This window comes from Ixodes scapularis, unplaced genomic scaffold (genome assembly GCF_016920785.2).
Source record: "Ixodes scapularis isolate PalLabHiFi unplaced genomic scaffold, ASM1692078v2 PGA_scaffold9__187_contigs__length_104089568, whole genome shotgun sequence".
NCBI classification, from domain to species: Eukaryota; Metazoa; Arthropoda; class Arachnida; order Ixodida; family Ixodidae; genus Ixodes; species Ixodes scapularis.
In genome coordinates this window covers 9967899-9990888 of record NW_024609884.1, presented here as the reverse complement: position 1 = coordinate 9990888, position 22990 = coordinate 9967899, and the positions used below count along the sequence as shown (strand labels likewise).

At 48.2% G+C, this 22990-nt stretch overlaps 1 protein-coding gene across 1 annotated transcript in view; it reads right to left on the bottom strand.

The window, feature by feature from the left end:
- Positions 1-20954, bottom strand: part of LOC8030683 — a 38889-nt gene extending 17935 nt beyond the window's left edge. The window contains exons 1-7 of the mRNA XM_040498868.2: positions 20772-20954; positions 16263-16385; positions 11754-12055; positions 10625-10743; positions 9717-9928; positions 8345-8550; positions 3118-3238 (exon numbers count right to left, since the gene is read on the bottom strand). Of these exons, the coding sequence (XP_040354802.1) occupies positions 3118-3238; positions 8345-8550; positions 9717-9928; positions 10625-10743; positions 11754-12055; positions 16263-16385; positions 20772-20939 (1251 nt within the window). The 5' untranslated portion in view covers positions 20940-20954. The remainder of the gene's footprint in view (positions 1-3117; positions 3239-8344; positions 8551-9716; positions 9929-10624; positions 10744-11753; positions 12056-16262; positions 16386-20771) is intronic.
- Between the last annotated feature and the right edge of the window lie 2036 nt (positions 20955-22990).

Below are 22990 nucleotides of genomic sequence, written 5' to 3'. Positions count from 1 at the left end.
AAACCATCCATCTTTTGAGTTTTGGCCGAGTGCCACGTTATCCTGGAAGAGTTGGGCCGGTGGTCGGGGCCCCTGCTCCCTCAGATCTCCGGCCGACTTTGCAATGACACCAGAAAGGCCTCGTCGTTTCGTCTTATCATATCGAGAGGCCATGACGCCTTTTTCGGCGATGATAAAACAAGATCGCGGACGGACCGTTTGACTCCTCAGCGGCCCGGCTCTCACGCAATAGTCTCCCAAAATCAGATCAAACCAAGTCAGTTTTTTTTTTTTCTGTTTTTTTGTTTTTTTGCTTTCCACCTTCCGCAATTGTATAAAGAATTGGGGGGGAGGGGATGGGGGGAACTGCTTGTAGGCATATTTGTTATGCTAGCTAAGGAGCACCGTGGGGCATTCTGTCGAAAATAGAAACACTCTTGACTAAAACAGACACGTCAAAATTAAGTTCATATGGTTTCGTACATCGTACGAAGGTCGTCGTATTTACAAACGCATAAACTAAAATTAACAAGCTGGAATAGTAATGAATGGAAATGAAGGTATATAACGGAGACACTTTCCACAGTTCAAAAGGTGAAATCTAGTATTTGCAATGGGACAGCTTGTGCGTATTCTTTATATTCCTCCGCGTTTTTAAAGTACGCCTGACACTTAACGGATATCTACGCAGGTTACACGCTCCGCGAGCACATGGAAACGGCAACGCAAGTTTGTACTTTGTGGTTCATAGGGCGTTTTTTTAGGAATGTGTCGAAGATATCGTTTTGTACAAAATGAATATACGAAGATAGACTGAGTAGGCAGGCGAGCTGGTTGATGTTGCACATTTATGAAAAAATCGGAGACGACGGACGACGAAAAAGGGGACAACACACGAAACGTTTCAAACGGTACCATTTGAGACGTTTTGTGTGTATCTCCTTTTCGTCGTCCGTCGTCTCCGGTTTTTCAAAAATTTGAAGATACGTCCCGAAACCCTCACCCAACAAATTTTGATTGACAGCTCTCGATAGTAAGTAGCAAGTAAACAAGAAACGTAACTGCGTCATCCATTACTCGAAATGAGTAACGTAAGTACGTTACCCGTCACTGTTTTGAAAACGTAACGAGTTCGTTACTGCGTTACCGGACAACCCGTTACCGGTACGCCGTATGCGTTACCGCCCACCCTGGCTTCTACCTCGGGAAACGCGGAATATCTGTACCAGTAGTTGTACTATGCTCGAGTGACAATTAGTGTACTCCCTCATTTCTGGGAGCCCGTGAGAAAACCCGTGTTCGTTGGTAACAATTCTCGGGAAAAAAAGAAGAAAAAAAAAAAAAGATAGCCACCGCAACATATCGGGTCTGAGGGATCGCGCTTCATAATGCACCTTACTCACGTACAGCGCGAGATCCCTCACGGGTTCCAGAAGGTGTCGCGCTAGGCAATAGTGTCCGTGCGTATAAGAGAAAACATAAAAAAAAAAAAAAAACATTAGCCGCTAACGCTTCGATCCGCGAGAAACGGCGACAAAGTGGAGTCAACGCGGGGTCCCACCGAGCCGAGTTGTCTGCCACAATATTACTGATAACGTCATACCTCCCCCGTGCGCCACATACACACACACAAACGAGCGGGAAAAGCCTCACGATGAAAGAAAGAAAAACATGGGTGCGTGCGATGTTTTTGCGTGCATTCCCGGGCGGATCGGTCATGCACTCTTCCACGGGGTTCTCTGGGGGGGGGGGGGGGGGCTATGTTTGCTTGTTTAGTATACTCGTTCGATTTCTACAACAACGCGGTTTTTTTGTTTTTTTTTGTCTTTTCTTCGTATTTTCGTCGCCCATGTCATTTCACGGGGAAAGTGGCGCTCTTGCTTATCTTCCGTTATCGATCGAGACCGGGTTAGGTCGCCGCGGATGTGGTTCGTCGCGAGGGAACGCGACCGAGCTGAAAGCGCGGCTCGATCATGGCGGTCCCGGGGTTGGATCGCGTTAGCTTCTCGAGCGAGGCAGGTGCTCCGCACTTTGACAACGACGTAAGAAAAAGCCCAAACGCCAGGGATCGTCGTGCCTCTTGTCTGGAGATCGCCGCGAGGTCGCTTTCTTTTTCCTTCGCATTGTAATTTCATTTGGCTGCGCAACTCCGCAAATCTGACAAATGTAAGCCCACAAATCCGAAGAGGGTTTCCCGGCATTACATGTCGGACGGGAGCGGCTGTGCTTACTTGGAATGCTATGGGCCTCCAGCAATAATGCCCCGCTCACACTGGTAATACACAATGCAAAATACAATCTGCAGAAACTGCCAGAAACGTTTATCTTCCTTGTCTCGTCAAACTGGCCATACAAAAAAAAAATAAAAAAGCTTTTAACAAGGTGTAAAGTTTGGACATTCTAGAATAAAAAAGAAATAAATAAATGCGCAAAACATGGAGGACAAGTATAGAAGCGGAGTGAGCTGGCTATTCATTTTCGGGTGGAACCAGCTCTCTCCTTTCTTCCTCCCTTCCTTCGAGAAGAGACAGGTGAGTAGACACACAGAGCTGACATTCTACTTCTGCGCGATACGGCAAGTTCTTTGCAGACAGGTTCGGAGCATACATGAGGTAAACAAGCTTGGAACATGCTCGAGGCATGTCCTCATGTCTACAGCAAACAGCGTGTCTTTTGTATGGTGTACCAGAGATTCAAGACAAGCTAAGTTACGTCGCGGCTCTAACCGCCCCAATAGCGCAAACAAATGTCGAGCGATGAACCTATGCGGAGCGCAAATTCGTCTGCTTCTTGTACAGAATGGTATCAGAATGCCGAGCTCTTATTGGCTGATTGAAAAAAAAAAATAGTGGGTAGACCTCAAGGCATCTAGCCATTGAGGTCTACCCACTATCCTTTCCATCAAAGCCAATCGGAGCTCGGCGTCGTTCTGACGTCACCGCAACTCCTGCGCAAGAAACAGACGACTTGCACTCCGCATAGCGAAAGAGGTCCCATAATGCATCGTGCGCAGTGTTGCATGCAGGGATTTTTGGAAGTAGACTAGTATTAGGATAGTCTCTTCACGCTCCACAACCGATATTCGGGCTAGATAAGAAAACAGTGCAACGGATCGGGAAAGCAGGGCAAGCGACTTGCCTCCCTGACAGTGACGTCTGTCTCCATGACGACGCCGACATCCATGCCGTCCTGGACGTAGTAGCTGGAATGGGGCGCCCGAAGCGCCAGAACGCTCTCCCTGGCTCCGGAGCCAGGCTGCCTGCACGCAAGAGGGGGGGGGCAACGCGATTCACCGCGCGAACTCCAACCTGGGACGAGGTTATAAGACCAACACGCTTCTTACAAACAAGCCAGCGTTTCCAAGTGTGGGCAGTGCGTATGCGCAGAAACCATATGCGCGTCTGCGCACGCGCCGCGCCGACAGCAGCGCCACCGTAGCGGCGTGACGTCAGTGCCGTGCGTTGTTATATAACAGCTTTAAAAAAAGGCGGGGCGTGACGTGCATCTCATTATCGCCTCTCAGCCAATCAGATTGCCGCATTAGCCGATAACAACACCGAAGAACCAATCGCGAAGCAAGAAGCGTGAAAATAAGAAGCCACGCCCAATTCAGTGTTGTCAGTGATTAGAGCTCGACGACGCAGTTGTCAGTGATTAGAGCTCGACAGCGAGAGAATAATCCGTTGGCGCGAGACAAAACTAAAGGCGATTGCAGATTACGAGATACGGCGAAATATGTTATTTATATTTCCCTCAACTTTTTAGGGGTGTACTCTTAAGAAAATGTAAATTAGTCACATCGAACATATACAACCAGCCACCTCTTGATCAATGGTAATTACTAATAGAGTAAAAAATATCCTCCCGATTCGGTTAAAGCGCCAGCTCTATTATTCGCTCGTTCACTCTCGTTTACATTATAGCAGTTTGATGTGGGGTACTTGCTAAAAGACCTTTACGTACGAACTCCAAGTTCTGCAGCAACGAGCAATACGATCAATCGCCAAAGTCCCATATCACGTCCACTCTCGCCCATACGCTTACTCAGTATTCTCTTATAACAATAGAATAATCAATAACGCAGAAATTGGCAATACAGATGTTCCAGAAAATAAAATAAAATCCTCAACACATAGACCACAATTATACCGCCACAACAAACGGCACACCCATTAGGCCACATGCATTACCACCAATCAAAAGCACGATCAAACTATGGCATACAAAGAATATATTGTCTAATGTCACTATTATTAAAACACCACCCGAGAAATAATATCAATGATTTATAGCTACAAAAACAATACACAAAATTTAAAACCATTTCAAAAGCAGATCTTTTAGCTTGAGCATAAAATACTGAAATAACTCTGTCACGCTAGAAACGTTATTATATATAGTGTATTATTGTAAAAGCTGTATTATTCTATGCAATGTTAAATAACATTTTATATCTGTCAAAATATATATTCAGCGACCGTTTTGATTATTATTAATATATATATATATTTTTTTTTTTTTGCTGTTATACTACTACGTTGAACAGTGATATGGGGCCTAGTCAGGCGACGTGAGTCACCTTTTGCCCCATCCTACTAGACATTTGTCTAGATAAAATAAATTATATATATATATATATATATATATATATATATAGTTAATTTCTATATTTTTTGGAAGAAACGTATTTACGACGCCGCTCAGACATTATCATCATCACCCCCTTTAACAACTGATTCTGATGATGGTGACAACTTCGGAAGAAGTGTAGATACCAGCCCAGAATTCCTATCTCCATGCCACTACTTGAGAACTACGCAGAAATTATCGTACACGAGTACTTACACTTTCCGGCCGCCTTTTTGTTTTTGTGCTGCATTAAATAATAAATATATCGCTTTTAAATTACCCTTTCAATTAACGTAATCACGTCCCTTTCTTACCTAAATGCTGACTGGGCGAGTCGCAGTGTAGGTGTTCGGCGAATCAGCTAAACCAACTACTACACTTTTCGCTAAGTTTTCAACCACGACTCGATTACAACTACGATTTAATTACAACGGCGATTCGAACCACGAACACGCAAGTAATTGCCTGTCCGAGGTCAAGCTTGTCCGATGGATCAGCAACGAAATTGCTCGAGGGAGGACGGGGCCCTGCAAGCATAATCCACTTAAAGGCAGACAGGGAGGATTAAGAAGAGACAAGCTCAGTGGCAATTGTATTATGTTCCTGGGTAAGGGCCTTGAACGGATTACTGAGAATGATTGCTCTGGTGGCGTCGTTTTAAGATGGAGAAGTCAGACATCCTAATTGTGTGGGACACGAGGTGAAATATTCTATATGGATGCTAATGAAACCGTAATCCAGTCCGCCTATAAAGTAGCGTTTTATCCCCATACTATAAAGCCCAAAGTTTGCCAGCGCAATGAATCTTCTAATCTGGCGATTTTAAAGTGCCTCGTGCAACAAGTATTCGCAAATGAACTTCAGTACGACACCCGCTTATAACGATAACAATAGGAGCGTGAATTTAGATTACCGTTTATGAATCTGTAAAGAGATTTTTCCCGAAATCTGCTAATGAGCTGAGGCAATCTAAAAAATTACAATAGGAGCTTTAACCCATACGCCTAGCCCATTTCTCATTCTACTATAAAGCACTCACGTACAGAGCGCGACTCCTTTGGCCCGAACACATGACTGCTGCTGCTTTTTTGTTTCCGTTTTTTTCACCCGACCGGAAGGCTACCATCATAACCACCAGTGTGTTGAAATGTGTTCACGTGCGGCACAGTTTTGGGCGTTGACGCTGACACCCCACGTCAGTTCGAACGAAGACAATTACGGGAAAGTACTGACCTGCGTTCGATGTAACTTGGTCACGCAGTGTCCACTAATTGTCCTACAAAATCCCGCTACATGCCGCTACCGGCTAACGTAATGCATTATGTACGAACTAGAATAGACAGTTTTATACCAAAAACTCTGCGGAATTCGCTTCTGAAAAGAAAATAAGTAAAAAAAAAAAAGCATGTCCGAAGACCCTAGAGCTGGCGCATTCGCTGATTAAATTTGTTGAATTGGAAGGACTATATATTTATAGCAAGTAGCATATCTCCCATTCGATAGCAGAAGAACACCTCGTCTCTGTTCGCCTGCTTTTTATTCCTTTCTCAGCGCAGGAGCCCTTCTGTGCCACGGCGAGTGTGGCTTACAGCTACATACCCATGTGCGAACGTGGTATCACTACCGTGTTAAGAGTCGCGCCGCTCTAGCCAAATCGCTCATCCAGAGCGTGAAACAGAGCCGCCATATCTCAAGAGCAGATGAACCCCTCGCTGTCTAAGGGCTGTACAACACTAGAGCGCACGACAGTAGAGCGCCACGATTTTAGCGCGCGCGACACTACAGCGCCGCGACGTATAGAACGTGCGACACTAGAGTGCCGCGACGTTAGCGGGCGCGACTCAAGAGCGCTACGACGTCAGCGCGCGCGACTCGAGAGCGCACAACCAGTCCAGCGCGAGTGGCCCGCCCGGACCGACCACTTTTTCGGGCATCGCGTGTTTTACTTAAAACTGGCAGGGATTTGTGTCGCGGAATTCAGCAATGACAGTGCGAAATGAGTTGACCAAATGTTTGCGTGTGACAACCCAAGAAGTGTTACAAAAAGCTGACATTACAAAAAAAAATAATAATAATAAGATGCATATTTGTAGCGTGCATTTTCGCAGAAAAAAAAAATTGCAGCGGAAAGCCGGATATCCAGAAGACTTTCTGACAAATACTCTAAGGAGGCTTATTACCTCCTCCAACACACCTCCCTCTACACCCGACCCCGCCGAAAACAATTCGCCGTCATTCCGTACACGCACAACACTTCACATCGCCTCAAGGCGCTCGCCTCAAGTTTCGACATAGGAGTCGTCTTCAAGTGCAAATTCAAACTGAAGCAGATGTGCCGTCAGGTCAATAATCCTTCCCCTCCAAATCCCTGTCCCAAGAAACATGAAAAGCAGTTCGTCCTTTGCCAGAGAAAAGGAATCTATTCCATTCCTTTCTCTTGCGGGGGAGAATATATCGGGCAAACGGGGGCGGTGCCTAAATGACCGCCTGAGAGAGCACTTCCGAGAGGTCGCCGATCCCAGTGAGGAAACGATGCACCCGACTGCAGCACATCGCCGCACATGCGGAGGATGTGAGCCAAGGTTCAAGAAAACGCGCGTGCTCGGGCGCCGTCCTCAGAGATTCGGCAGGGAAGTTATCGAATCTTTTGCGATAAAAAACTACGGAGTCAATGCCTCTTCCCCCTCGCCAGCCGCCTCCGATAGAGAGATAGATTATCTGAGCCAAGAGCTGTCCGGGGTGATTAGACGACCTCGGTGAGCGGCCCGACCCCAACGGGTCCACGCACCCAGCCGCCTCTCCCACCCTCCCTTCCTTCCTCTTACTTCCCCCTCTGCCTCTGCCCTTTCCCCATTTCCCTAACTCTGCGCAGAGGAACGTGCGTTCGCACTCCATGGAATAAACTTTGTTGGGAGTTGAAAGAATGTACTCGTCTGTGTTTCGCCCTCTCTCTGTTTTATACTTTCTGTTATCTAGTACATCTTACCAATACGCTCGTTAGGAATACAATAGCTTCATTAGTTCTTTGATTTTGTAAATCACAAATTTGCAGGGGAGGTTTTCCTGTATCCGTCAAAAGACTGGAATCAAAAGACTGGAAAGATCTGCATCCGATAAAATTGCGCTGAGCTTTCCTTCGATGAGTTTTTTACTAATATGTTTTTTTAGCGGTGAGCTTTCTTCATTAACTTATGCGAGGGATGTCTAAATAGCTACCAAAAATATCGGAGTTCAAATGCCTGTCAAGAATAGACCAGATATAGCAAAAAGTAAATCATTTATAGTATATCCGAGAGGGCGCACCGCAGCACTGTGAAGAAATCTTAGACTGAAAACATTACCGGCACCTATATGCCCCAGCCTACTCCCCTGTCCCCTTTTCTCTCCCATGTCAGTCAAAAATTGGTTAGAAAGAGTCGTGCCCGTTTTATTATTATTTGTATTAAAGGCCTATTCAATCAATCAAATATCACCAATGCTTCAATGCGATAAATAGCACAATTTTGTTCTCTCTGTGAAGCCGCGAGTACATCACAAATTTTGCGGTCTTCGCTTAACTGGTCGTGCGCTCTCGTGACATGCGCTCTAGAGTCAAGCGCGCTACTGTCGCAGCGCCCTCGTGTCGCTCTCTCTAACGTCGGCGCTCTAGTGTCGCGCGCTCTAAAGGCGCTCTTCCCATTCTAAGCACTCGGCGCCTAATTTTCTTCTTTGCCAGCCTGTGGGCCTGCCGGCTCACCTGCGTATAAGGTAGGCATTCCAGGCGACGTATCTCAGATGTCCCCGGGGAATGTGCTGCAGCTCGGCGTAGTAGAGCTTGAGCCGCACGCAGTCAGAGCCAAGGTCTACCTCCACGCACCAGGGTTGCTTGTCCCGGTCGTAGCAGTTGGGCGCCGTCGCCCCATTGCCCGAAGGGTCTGTTGTGCCGCTGCCAGTCGCCGATACCTGGACATGCACCGGCTTTCGTTCATACCGCGACCGCCGATGCGCATATTCTTTCCCATTACTCGGTCAGGTTATTCACAAATTCGTTTCTCTGTTTTAGAGGAGCATGCCGGATCAGCTGGCGGCTGGATAAGACTTTACCCGCAAATTGTGAGGGCAACCGGCTTCTAAAGGCGACAGCAAATCATTGGCCAAACACAGAACTCAGTCTGATCAGTGCCACCATTATGCTCGAAAGTTCCCCGAAGAAGATCGATGCACGATTACGTCTGGTCCCTCAACTGCAGTGTTTATGATCGTGACAGGGATGTTCTACAAAGGGCTTCCCAGGAAGCGTGACCACTCGCCACGGATCTCGATGATAAAAGCGATAACTCCGATCTAAACCTAAAAAAAAAAAAAAAGGCATGAATGCAATTAAGAAGCGCCGCGCTTCGTACGGAGCCCGTCAGAAACCGACAAAGTCCTGAGAGAACTACCTGATTACGCAATGAAGCGCACCTGTAATTTGCGACAGTGTAATCCCTCGGCAAAGCGAGTCGTCAGCAGGCGCAACTTTCGCGTACGGGCGCGCGCGCTGCGCTGGTAGGTTTATCGCATCATTGCCCACCAGCAAAAGATAAAAAAAGGTTGTACCCCGCAACCCAAATATAGGCCCCCATTTGCCCATCGAGTCGTTAAGTCAAACTTCTAATCAGCGAGCTTTACCTCCGCCGCGGGTCATTACCGCAACGGCCTCGAAAAGGCGAGTATCCTGATTAGGCGAAGAATTTTCACCAGACACAGATTGCGAGAGCAAGCGTTAAAGTTTAATTTGCTTTTCTCTTCTCATTCGCGAGTGCGTGCGTGTGTCTAAACGCGCGTGCGTTGTGTTTCGCTTCATTAGGGACGTGAATACGGTTCGTGTTACAAATCGGGGCTCAATCGCACAAAGCGGCAGGCGAACTCGGTGCAATAACGCGTTCTCGAAATTTTCTCTCGCCGATAAGACGTAGATTGACCTCCGTTATTTCATGGCAGAACAGCGGGAATGTGCATTTAACGCGGCTACAACCGCGAGGTCATATTGGGCAGCCCCGAAGAGACAATGAAAAAGAAAACAAACAAAAAAATAAGGGAATGAAGATAAACTTTCATTGTCTAAAGTGCCGTCGCAACTCGTATACCTTGGCCTCGGAGATGGCGTTGGCGGACAGCATGTGGAGCTGGAGCCGGAGCGTGCCCCTGCGCAGGAGGTCTGCCGCGCCCGGTCCCCGGAGTGAAAAGCCCCGGATCCTGCCGGACAGGTCCGAGATCTGGTCCAGCACCCCGGAGTCCGCGCGGCGCTCGCCCTCGCCCAGCACCACTCGGTACTGCACTCGGCACGGGTGGTCAAACCCTGCGTGCGCACAGAACGTTCGGCCCTGAGTCTCGACCCCAAAGTTCACCGCCAGCGCGCTGCCCCCAAACACGTCCGCGTTTGCGGTGCGGCCACAGCGCAGATACCAGATTGGCGTCGAGTGACGCGTCTACGTATGCGCCAAAAGCGGTGCCTCCGCTTCGGCCCGATATCGGAGCCACGCGTTGGTCAATTCAGTCATGTCCCGTTGAAATTGATGCCTGCGTTCCTTAAAAGCTCGTGCATACTAGGAGTGTTTCCTAATAACTAAACAAAAAAAAAACGCACGTATTTACCCAGTTCGTTCCCGAAACTTTTTTTTTTCTCATGCATATATTAACGGGGTGCAATTAACGAGACACGAGTGTACCGAACACGCAGCCGTATATATGTCTCAATGATGCATCGTCGAAACGGCTCGCGAGCTACTCGCTTCATTACGGCTTACAATCCACGCTCTCTTCACTCCTTAGCGAAAACGACGCGCTCGAAGCACCAATCAATAGCGGGTCTTGTGGCAGCTGACGCAGCTCTGGTCACGTGCCGCTAGGCAGCCGGTTCATTGTCCAGCAGGCACGTAGATATATAGCCTCACGTTCAGCGACCGATTGGCTCTCACTTTCCCCTCCAACCCTCCTACAACGCTACAACAAGGGATACACGAGTGAGCAGGATGAAGGGCCGCGGCGGTCTCACCGGTCAGCCTGTTGAGGAGCACCCTGGGCCGGCCATTGTCGCCGTCCTCGGGAGACCCTTCAGGCAGCAGGGAGATGTTCCACTCGAAGCCCCCGAAGCAAAAGTAGGAGGACTCCAATCTGGGGCAGGCACAGGGGCCGCAACACGCTTTGAGTCACGTAAAAATAAGAGGAGCAAAAGTATACCACCTGTAAAGTCTGTGCGTGTGTGTGTGGGGGGGGGGGGGGGGGGGGTGCAAATTATTTTCTTGAACTTTGACTTTCATGCACTGAAGACCTCGCACCATAGTAGCTACCATATCAGTGGCTCCCTAAACTCCAAGTTCAAGAACAGCTAACGCGCACCGCAACATGGAGCCGAATGTCTGATAGAAAGATAGACATAACTGTGTCTCTGTGTCTGAGACCCGACCCGACCCGATCCCCCCCCCCCCCCCCCCCCCCACCCTTTTTCCGGAATATTTGCAGCAGCTGAGTCAACTTGAAAAGCAAAGAGCAGATCCGCACAGGATTCACGCAGTTTATGCGCCAATGAAGAATTAAAAACAGCGCGAACAAGACGAAGGACAAGAGTAAGCGTAGACAGACAGAGCGCTCCTCCTGTTCTCCGTCTTGCTCGCCCTGTTTTTAATTCTTCAATATGCAAAACCAACTCGCCTAACGCTTCACCCTACTGCAGTTTATGCACCATTGATATACGATGCGTACTTATTGGCTATCATCAACTCCGGTTCGGTGAGTCGCTTTACCGCAGACTTCTTACGTAATTTCCCGTGTTCCTGACGACATAAGACGAGTGGAGCAGTGAAACCACGCCCTACAAAATGCCCGAAGCGTGTACTTTCCAGCAGCGCACTCATAGAACTTAACGACTGCAATCTACAGAAGCAACCGCAAGAAACTTTTTTACCTAAATGCAAAGTTATCTGCGTGACGCTAAGCATGACTAGACTACGTGGAAAATCACGCCCACTACCACGACTCAACTAGAAAAGTTTTTTTTTTCTTTTTTTTTCTGCTTTTTGATTGCCAATCTCCCTCTGCAGATGGCAGTGTTGAATTCCATAGCCGCTCTGCAGAAAAGCAGACGCACGGCTGCATTCTTTCAGAGTGTTTGTAGATTCGCGCACCGAGGGAGCTGCGAGGAGGCGTTGGCCGCAACGGCCACCTGGCCCGGCATCGTGACGGTGGCCCACTCCTTCTGTGTCTGGTGTCCGGTGGCGCTGCCCCGGTGGTGGTGGTGGTGATGGTGGTGCTGGTTCACCAGGTTCTGCGGCACCCGGATGTCCGTCTCGAACACGGTCGTCACGTTGGACAGCGAAAGCTCCAGCAGGAACTCTCCGGTCTCGTCGGAGAAGCGCCGAGACTGCAGGTCTGAGATCAGGATCCAGCGCGACGAGCCGTGCGTAGACTCCTCGGACGTGAACCGCACCTGGGCGGTGGCACCGGAACACAAAACAGAACGGTAATCACGGTTGGAAGGCAACGAGCACGGCTGACGACCGACGTGCCCGTAAACCGTATAGACGCTTTGCAGCAGCTGTGCATGGGCGCCGCCATAAGCGACCTTCAGTTTTTGTTTCCTCTTATTCCGTTCGCTTCACGTCCTCATTGCCACAGCAGAACAGGTTATTGCGACTTTAGGTGCTACTGCGTCCTTTTCCCCATCATAGACCTCTTTGGAGGCTCATAAACGTCCGCTTCGGTGGCTCGGCATCTCGGTAAAACAGGAGAAGGTCAGCTATGGCGGCTCAGTCTGGCGATTGTGCAAAGCGTCTATACTTCTTTTTCACCTTAAAGGGGCACTGACACCCCAAAGGTCGTATTTATTTTTATTGTCTAAAACGATGCAAGTTGCAGCCATAGACACGCAAAAAAAAACCGCATCGCGAAAAAAAATTTTCCCGCGCGCGCGCGCGCCTTTTTATTTTTGGCGTTTGATTTTCCCGCCTCTCGCCTCCTCGCTTCTTTTGATCGGTGACGTCAAAAATCAGGAAATTTAGAAGCTTTGTAGGCGACATCTCTATAACATTTAATGACGGCAATCCTAAAACATGTTTTTTAACGCAATTGCGAACGCACTACGGCCCTTCTTTTTGAAATACCAAAAATCGGGAGTTCGTTGTGGTGCCGTCTCCTGGATTTGTATCCTCCAACGGAAAACAGGCAACACCGCTCAAAACCGGTCCGCCGCAACGCCGGCGCTAGCCGGCGCTCGCTCCTATCCTCCTCGCTTTGGGTCGCCATGGCAACAGCGGGGAGTGGTGAAAGGAAAGTGGACTCTCAGGTCTCCACAATTTTTGACGTCAAGGCACCGGCGCCGATCGCGCGGGAACTTCGAATGCGGTATTTGGAAATTGTTTTTTTACTTCACAAATACTGAATTCCCAAATTTCAAATTTTGAGGGTAATGTCCCGGCATCGTTTTCAATCGTTTCGGATAATAAAAAAAAATATGATTTTGATGTGTCAGTGCCCCTTTAAAGGCCGATCGACAGTGTATCGTCTTCTGCCGACAGAAAACCGGTTCCCGTTTTCCTTCTCTTCATTCCCTCTCGCACACTTCTCCCTTCCTTTTCTCAGAGGAGCGCTGGTCTCTGAGCAGCACCACCAAGAGGCAAGGCTGGAGTGCTCGAAGGTATGATGTCAGCAACGCCAGGGGGAAAATGCAATTCTGGAAGTTGGGCTTGTCCCAGGACTTGTTCGCTCTTTGTTTCCGGACAATCAGCTATTTGAACGTCGTAGTGCCGTCTTTAAAATGTTACCAAATGCCACTTTAAATTCACCCGTTTGTAAAATTAAGCGTCTTTATATTAATAAAAACATTATATATCTTTGATGAATTTCTGAGGTTGGGGATTGCAAGTTTCTATATTATCTCTACAACAAAAGATACGAAAATACCGCCTGCGAACAGAGGGCGACTGTCATCGCATCACTGCCTAAGTACAGGGTGTCACAAAAGAAAATTTACACGGTCTTTTTTACCGTAAAAATAAACTAGGCATCGCCAAACGTTCATTCTCCGCCCAAAGGTAGAGCTAGAGGTCACAACCAGATGCCAAAGTTTCAGCCTGATCCGATAACTTAATCAAAAGTTATAAGTGGTTTTCTAAAAATTTCAATGGGAAAAATGGAACCCATTTTTGCCCGTTTTCGGTTTCTGGTGTGATAGAGCCCCATGTGTTCGAAAACTTCGTCGGCCGCCATTTTTCCATTGAAATTTTCAGAAAATCACTTATAACTTTTGAATAAGGTGACGGATCGGGCTGAAACTTTGGCATCTGATTGTGACCTCTAGCGCTACCTTTGGGCGGAGAATGAGCGTTCGGCGATGCCTAGTTTATTTTTGCGGTAAAAAAGACTGTGTAAATTTTCTTTTGTGACGCCCTGTGCAGTGGCCATAGCCTTCATAGCCTCGGGAGGTGGATGAACATGTGCGTATCGACTCGAGATATTAAATCGCTCTCTTTTGGGCGTTTTCTCCTGTGTTCGTGAGATTCGAGTGTCTACAAAGAACGTCGAGACGCTGCAGAAGAAGAGGATATCCATAAAATAACCGACGAGGACGAGCTTGAGCACGACGACGACGACGTCTTCGGTTATGCAACGCGCGGTCGGCTTCCAAAGTAGTTTCCGCTGCACAGAGGATTGTGACTTCCTTTTTTTGTTTTGTTAATGTCGTGTGTGCGTGTTCGTCTGTGATCATTTTATGCTACGGCTTCCGTGTTATCTTTCGGCCGCGGTGAAAGACATCCCGAGGAGTTTTGAGAGGTTTCAAGAGGCATCAAGCGACCGTTGTCTGGGATGGTAATTCTCAAATTTACTCAGGACGCGGGCTTGATCGCATGGATGTCTTTAGTGGGTAAGAACTTCTTATGACTTTTGTTTGTCGTATGGGACAGTACGCGAGTAGAATATTGCAATTGGAAGATAGGTTTTGGGGCAGAATTATTTTTGCGTCCGTATATTTATCTTTATTAAGGTCTCCGACTTTTGACGGAGTTACTGGCTTATGAAGGGTTTGCTGTTCTCCTGTTGATATTTCGGTGGCGGTGCAAACTAGCCATTTGGCTCAAAAATATTTTATTGAAAGATAAGTGACAAAAATTGTAAGCGTTAACATGTCTCTTTAGTAAAGGCGCGTTGTGACTGATTAACTGGAAAGAATAAACACGGAAGACGGGGAGAGATAACAACTCTTTCATAGAGAAACTTTTGCTACTTTTATCCGCCGTTCGTTTCATTCTCTCTAGCAAAAAACCTTTGCGTTTTCGGTATTTTTTTTTTTTTTTTTGGCTAGAAAATAAGACGGAATTCCTGAAAAATACGGTTTTGTTTTTGTAGGCAATACTTTCCATGATCATTTGGTACTGTATTCATTACGTTGTTACTAGGAACTGGAAACCTTTTTTCTATGTTACGTAACATCACTCTGTGTCTTCCCGTTTCATGGGAATTATTGTTTATAAAACATCCGTCTTTCCACACAATGTTTACACCGCTAAAATGGTTTGCTTAAAAACAAACGCATCTTTCTCGAGGCATCTTTATATATATATATATTACTTGTTTTCACACTGCACGTCAATAATTATATGGCGTAATAATTTGCATGTTTACATTTGTCTAGGTCAAATGACGTGTATATCAATAATTCTAGCTGATAAAACCCGCCTGGTTCAATAAAACCCGCGCCTACGCAGGCAGATCCACTCGCACTGTCTAGATTTCTGCGCTGTTCCGCGGCACCCAATTGTTTCCGGTGCCATAAAATTTGTTTCCTAGACCGTCCGTGATTTCTAAATTACTTTTTTGACTAATAATTCTCGCTCGTGTCAACAGAAACTTGCCTATACGACAGCATCTCCACGCGCCATGCCTTCACATCAGCGATATCCCGAGGCGGCCTTGCTCTCAGCTACTCTCGCAGAAAAGAAAGGAAGCCTTCCTCTTTCTCGGATGAAGGAATTTTAGGGACCTAACGAACAGCCTCAAAAGCGCAACGCCACGGTGTCTGTCATGTTTCTGAGCGTGTTCTAGCATCGCTAGACCAATTATATCTAGGGAAGGCCCAATTAATGACTCGCGTTTTTAGTATGTGTTTCGTGGTCGTATGTGTCCGTTCCTTCGAATGCGGCCGGACTCGTAAGAGAACGAAGTACGGTTATGCGAGAGCGTTTGCGTCACTGCACCCGGAGTAGTGTTTTCTAATCCACGTGCACCTAACTGTAGCTTGCAAGCTATAGCTTTCACGCTGGCAAAGGTGCGGCCGCCAGCGGGTGTTTTCGAAAGCGCTTTCTATGCGCGAGTGTTCGGGAATTTTGCGGAATCACGCTGTCGAGTCCGCACCTTTGCCGCAGCGCTGAAACAAATTTGTGCGATCGAGTAGAATATCAGTTTTTTGTGTTCAACGTGGATCCGCAAACTTACTACTATACGTTGTTTCCACAACAGAACAAAACGAAGTAGAAAAAAAGGGGAAAGCAAAGCGTTTGCTCCCGTTCGAGTTCTACAACAAATCCCCGCAATCAGTTAGCGCTCCCCCAGGCGCGCGCTTGGCGTGCGCCGCGGCACTCTAGGTTGTCGAGGCGTGCAGCTGGCGAGACAAAGCAAGAGCTCCGAGGGAAACTGGGCACCTGTTTCTCGGAGATGGCTTCGTTCTTGGAGAAGTGCTCGCGGTTGAGCAGGGTGAAGGTAAAGTCTAGGTAGCACTTGGACCCCGGCGCCGGGTTGCGGATCCTCAGCAGCACTCCCAGCACCTGTTTCGCGCGTGCGCAGAACAACGTCACACTGGGCGACGGGCAACAGAGACCGGCGCCGCGCAGCCTTTCGCTCCAAGAAATCTGATGCACCTATTTTCCCGCAGAGCAGCTGGGAGGTCCAGTCGCTGCGATCCACGGCGAATGACGAAACTGAAAACGAGTTTAGAGCTAAAATAAAATAAAATAAATAAACAGCCTTCGCTGCACGAGCATCGCAGCGTAGACTTCATTTTTAGGTCTAAATGTCGCATCAGCCTCGTCCGTGGATTGCAGCGAATAGCTCTCCCAAGCGCTTGGCGGAAACGTAGACGCGCGGGATAAAAGAGCGCGTTACACACACTAGAAAATACGAAGCCAAGGACAGCCAAATCGGTGGGATCAACAAATCGAGAATCGTTTAAACCTACAAGGGCCGTATTGGCGACGTGCGCGACCGAAAGCGTCGCTGTGGTCGGCCTTCCACGATTGGCCCAAAAGCTGACTATGACGTCGGAAAGGGTATACCATCGACGGAAATAAGAGGAATGAAAGAACTTTAATTTCGACGGTGTTGGCCGTGTTGCTTTGAGAGCGCAATGATTTCAGGCTTCCACCATGCTATTTACAAACACCATCGAACTTGTTGTTCGCAAGGTAATGACGTCACAAAGGGGAACCATAGGAGGGCGCCACCGAAACATCTCGCCGCTATCGCACACCCTTCTTGCTCCGTGATGTGTTCTTCGGCGTTCTTATTAGCCTATGACGCAATCTCAGTAGGACGTTGAGTTATTATTAGATGCTTGAGACTCAGCAAGCATTGCGTGTCTTCGGGTGTCGGTGGCCGTGGTATTGTGTTGTGCGTCGTCAGTCACTCTATAGTGCATGGCGACGTACATGACGGAAATTGGTTTCATAGGTGATCAGGGTTGCTAGAACACCCAGAGAGTCATTTATACCGGCAGAGTTCGGCAGGTAGGCTGAGGTTGTGCACTCTTCGATCTTAGTCAACCTTAAAGGAGCTGTGCAACGATATTCAATTGGAATGTTTTTCTCTCTACACGAGCTTACTGGCACACCTGGGACTCAAGGATACTCACACGCAACGCCATTGGCCAAGAAACTCCTTTGTTGCGGTGTAATTTCAAGGACAAAAGCGATTATTTTCATTCAATCTCTCCCTTGCAAAATTTGATGACGTAACTCGGGGATCGCAGTACACCCAAGTGACGATATTTGAATGCGGTTCATAGATTGGACCCGAGCATTGCGTGGGCACTCGACTTAGGCTCGTGATAATTACTAGCTCGAGAAGCGTTCGGGTAGTGGCCCGTGTCCAATCGCTGCAACGACGACAACAGCCGAGCCATAACAATGTCTGGAACTCAGCGCGTGTCCTGCGCTTTGCCAACCCCAGCGCGTGGCTATGATCAACATTGGCGGCATATAATCGGCTCCAGATCACGTGGCCGCTTGTTCTGGCTGCGAGTTGAGGGGGTGAACGCTACTCGTTTTTCTTAAATTTTTTTTCTGGGACTTCTATTGCGTGGGGTGAAAAACGAACGCGTGTTTCATAGGTCATTAACGTTAGGGATCCGTTTTAAGCGGTATTTGTGCAGAGTACAAAAATTGTTGCACAGCTCCTTTAAAGGAAAACTGAAGCGGTTCTGTGTTTGAGTAAAAACACCTAAATTGTCATCATTTGGCCACCAGGATCACGAATATCGAGATTATTTTTCGATTTCGTGCACGGGGGTTGTAGAAAATAATTTTCAAGGTACCGCCGAAGCCCCTCCTTCTCGGAGCGTGACGTCACAAATGGAGTTTTCGGAATCTCCGCTCTCGCGCATCTTCAACGCTTATCAAAGCTATGCACGCGCACTCTTGTAATTTTTAAAAAGGTAAAAAAAAAAAAAGACGTCACGACTGGTGTCAGTGTGTGTGTGTGTGTGTGTGGGGGGGGGGGGGGGGGGGATACCTAGGAAGCGAGCGATTGCACGCGCTGCCCACACGACCGACACGCGCTTGGCGGCCGAAAGATCCTTTTATGACGCAACAATTGGTCGGAGGTTCTTTGCGTTTTCTCGCGTTGAGTTACATTTTGGGGGAAAACGAACGTGATAATCATGTTCCCCGGAATAGAAATACTCAAAAATTCAGCTCTAGCTGTTTTTTTTTTTTTTTTTTTTTTCGAAAACTTCTTTAGCATTTTTTTTTAACGAGCGCACAAAACGAAAGAAAGAAAAAGGTGTTTGCCGATTACGTAATCTGTTCGACGACAATTGACGCTTCCCCGAGCGCGGATAACCCAAAATGGCAGACAGACGTCTTAATTGCGCGTTCGACGAGAGTCCGCAGCCATCGCTGCTCGGCCGTTGGGCATCGTCTTGACGTTTCTCGTTCACTCCGCAAGCGACGAACATTTAGGCTGCTAAAGGGTGGTTCGCACAGTCGCGTGAGTCCAGCCGAGTGCGACTGCAACGGCTTGCGACGTTAATCGTTTTGCGGGTTGCTATGGCAACTGCTTTCAAGCCGCTTACAAAGCTGCTTAAACCGAGTCTACTGCGCACGCATGGCTTGCACTTACGTCACGTCAGCGGCCATTGCGGTGGCCTTGCTGCCGAGCGATCACTTCCTGGAGCACACACTTCGCACCACCCACCTTGTTTTTCACGAAAAGAGCAAATAGAGAGGACCAGAGAGTTTGGTCAATGGGAGGCGCGGGCAGAGGCAGGGCGTGCACCAGACTCGGAAATGGGGCTTGGTAGTGCCACTAAATAAGCTACGCTTCAGAGTAACGCCACTTGGCCATTTTGTGTCGTAAAATCATGGTTGCCAGTTATCTGAAGCTTTATCTGAATTCACAGGAAACGCCTTTCCGCCCTCCACAAATGTTGAAATAGTTCGTGACAGAGCAAAGCAATATTGCGTGACCTTTCCACAACCGAATCTAATGCTGAGGAAGTCGCACTTTTGAATCATGACGATCGGCAGTTCCGTCTGCTCTGCATACGAGCCAAAATGGCGGCGCCCACAACAATGCCGGGGAACGGAGTGCCGATACTCTAAGCGCAGCTCATTTAGTGGCTCTAGGGCTTGGCATGCTCTCTTGACCAACCAGAAAAATAAAAGAATCCCCTAGCGGTGGCAGCAAGGAACTATTTTAATCAAATGTATATGTTGGTATATAGTCTTAATTAGCGCGTAAGAGTGAGGTGTAGTAACCCTTCATGGTTGAAAATAGGGTGCACGTGATGTTTCGATCATGATCATCCAGAAAGATGTAAGAAACGAATCCGCCGCTCAACTCTGCTTTACTCGGACAGAGCGTGACCGCTCGGACGGCAGATTTTCGGCCCTCGGCGCTTGGCGTACGGATTATGCCGATCGTTTCGCTAGTCGCACTCTTCCATCGTGATTTTGGATGACCGTAATTGAAACATCACGTGCACCATATTTGCAGCGACCGAGAGTTACTCCGACGCACTTATTAAGTTTGTTTCTCGCGACCACCACCAGGGTATTATTTCCGGCTTCTGGTTGGCCACATTCGAATTTGCGAAGACACCCTGAAACACGCCCAGCCCGCTTTCGGCCAATGATGCCTCCTCATTTGCCTTCTCTACTTCCCAACGAATGGCCAAACTCTCTACATATACGGCTCTGGAGACGACCACCAGGCCGGTGCGATGAAGTCACGTGCAATCCACGTGTCGATCGAGGGTGCGGCCATTTTGAAATGACGTCACGTAATTCGTCGTGGCTACTGCCTTTTCTGGTTGGTCGGCGGAGCGATTTGATGCCGCGGCCTGTACGTGGGGAGTTTCACACGGCGCATTCTTAACTTGTTGTAGGCGTTACGGAAAAACTAACGCAATATGTTACTCGCTACTTGCAAATAAAAGGAACGCCTTATGGACCGACGTTACCTCAAAATAAACGGAAAGCGTAATCGTCACCGATCAAACGTAACGCACGTCACTTTTGCGTTACTTTTTATCGATGAATTAAAACGTTTTACTCTTCTGGCGTTAGAGGTATGCATAAGGGACATATTTTAAGAAACATTATAGGTACGTAAACATTTAACATAATTATCTTATTCTTTTTTATGGTGCCACCCAAATACTCGCGAGAAAAAAACGCGCCTAGAAACACGGAAAAAATATTGAAGCGTACTTTTTGAAGTCTTAGGAGAAAGAGTTAGCGAGTAACGCAAGTATGTTCTCTGTTACTGTTCTGAAAAGTAACGCGTACGTGAGTACGCGGAAAAAAAAAAGGCGTTACAGGTAACGGCATTGCTGGCAACGCGTTGCTGCCAACACTGCTCGTATCGGAACGTAGCATGCAACGAGTGTCCCTTCGCGGGCGTCGTTGCGAAAGGGCTGCTGGAGGGAGACAGACCTTGTCGGTGCGAACGAACGAGACGGCCCATCGGTGGTAGCCGAAGGGAAAGTCCTTGGTCGTGGCGTCCCGGTGCAGGTCCCGGGTCACGGAGCGGGTGGCGATGAACGTGAAGACGCCCGTGTTGGAGCGGTCGTTGAGCCGCGTGAACCGGTACAGCAGCGCCATCCCGGGACGCCCAGCCCGCTGGCAGGCCGGGCCTCCCCCGAAGGGTTGCCCCGGGGCTGAATCGGAGCCGCCGCCTGCGGGATACACACACGGAGCTCATCCCACGGGCGACACCTCGCGGAAACAACTCCGGTTCACTTCCAAGTCCGGCCGGAGCCGACGGCGCGAGGGCGCCGATCACCAAAAAGTGGACCGTCACGACGCTCGGTGTCTCTGGACATGGTGGTAGGAAGCTTCTGGAGGCGATCCCAACGATGACCAAAACTAAGAGACGCTATTGGACGAAAAGTAGAGCTGACTAAAGGTGACAACAACCGCTTCGGTCACCCTCTGGTCACCCTCCCGAGGGTGACCAAAGCAGCTGTTGGCGCCAAGTCGAGTCTCCCTTTCGTCCAATAGCGTCTATTGGTTTTGGTCATTGTGGGAAACGTGTCCCTCCACAGTGTCATGTCCTCGCCTCCAGAAACTTCCCACCTCCATGTCTCTGGGGGTCTGCCTACCGCCTGCTAAACCAATAACATACAAAAAAAAAAAAACAGTATCACGGCGCATTTAGCGTGCGTGATTGGTGAAGGTAGTGTTAGTAGACGCAAAAAGTGATCGAGAGCCGTGGCGCCGCACTTTCGGTGCCCGGCTCGATTGGATCGATCGGATCGTGGGTTGCGATCGAACGGAAAGTGAAACGGAGTACAGAAAACATTTCTGCGCATCCTGTTGAGTGGATGAACTGCGATCGACGGATCGCATCCAGCGAATGTGTGCACGAAATGTGGACAGGCCCGGTGAGCGTGACGTTTTGTTTTGCTCCTTCACTCTAAACAAAAAGCCCGTGGGTCTACTTTCCCGCACAACAATCGGAGAGCCAATCACCGCAATTTACCGAGGCAGCTCAGCAAATGACGATGCCGAGACATATATCATTTTACCATTTTTGTAGACCACCTGAGAATGGGTGGAAGAAACAGGACGACGTCTCAAACACAGCTAACCACTTTTTAGACGTCGTCGTGTTTCTTCCACCCAGTCTCAGGTGGTCTACAAAAATGGTAAACTTACACCAGCTCGCCTGCGCCCTAACTGTTTTTTCATGAGACATATATGTTTATACCAAAAAGAGCAGTCTGAGTTGTGACCTGAAGCACTGCAAAACGTCACGCCTGCATTGCTTAATGTCGCAACTCAGACTGCGTATTTTGGTCTAACGATATGTTTCGGCATCCTCATTAAACCGAAAACGGTTTAACCATTTTCGGGTCAAACCGTTCTTTTGCGCCTGGTCGTTGACTGGACGCAGTTGATCGAATCATCGCATGCTCTTCGACAATGCGGACAAAGCGGGCATTTGTTTTGGCCCGCTTCGACTTGTGCCAGATCCCGCTGACTTTTCTAGCCTTCGGCGAAATCCGAGATAAAAATAGATCGAAGAAATGTTTATATTACGGGAAGTTAGTCTGCCAAAAACTATTGCGACCTGTTTCGCCATGGCGCATCCTGGAGGATAACACAAAGAGGCCGCTCTCTTTACGCGATATCCCTTTCTTGGTGCTCGAGTTACGAATATATTTTGGAGACGATCATTTCTGATATTTTGTCTCATTACATTCACAGCTAGCCAAGATCTGAAGCGGTCGAGTAATACGGGAGTCTGATATGGACACCAAACCAGCACACCGCCTACAAGACGAATTCCGAACGATTTTTTTTTTCGGTTATTACTCGCTGATATAATTGTTAGATCACAGGAAATACGAAAAAAGTATCTAAAGTACTCGAATAAATGTATCTGCAAGACACCCCACGCCAAATACGGAGTGACAGAAAGAGGTATTCAGAAAAGAGACAAGAGGTCGGCCAAGGTGCATCATGTGAATCACCGCAACAAGCCATGTCGACAACGAGGGGACATGCGATTTCTCACCTTAACAACATGTTATCAATATTTATACTCAACGTGAGATATTTTGTACTACGATACAGCACTGGCTAGCGCAGCTTGCACAGTGCTGTAGCGCCACACGGCTGCGAGACTACGAAGCTTCGACTTGCATCCC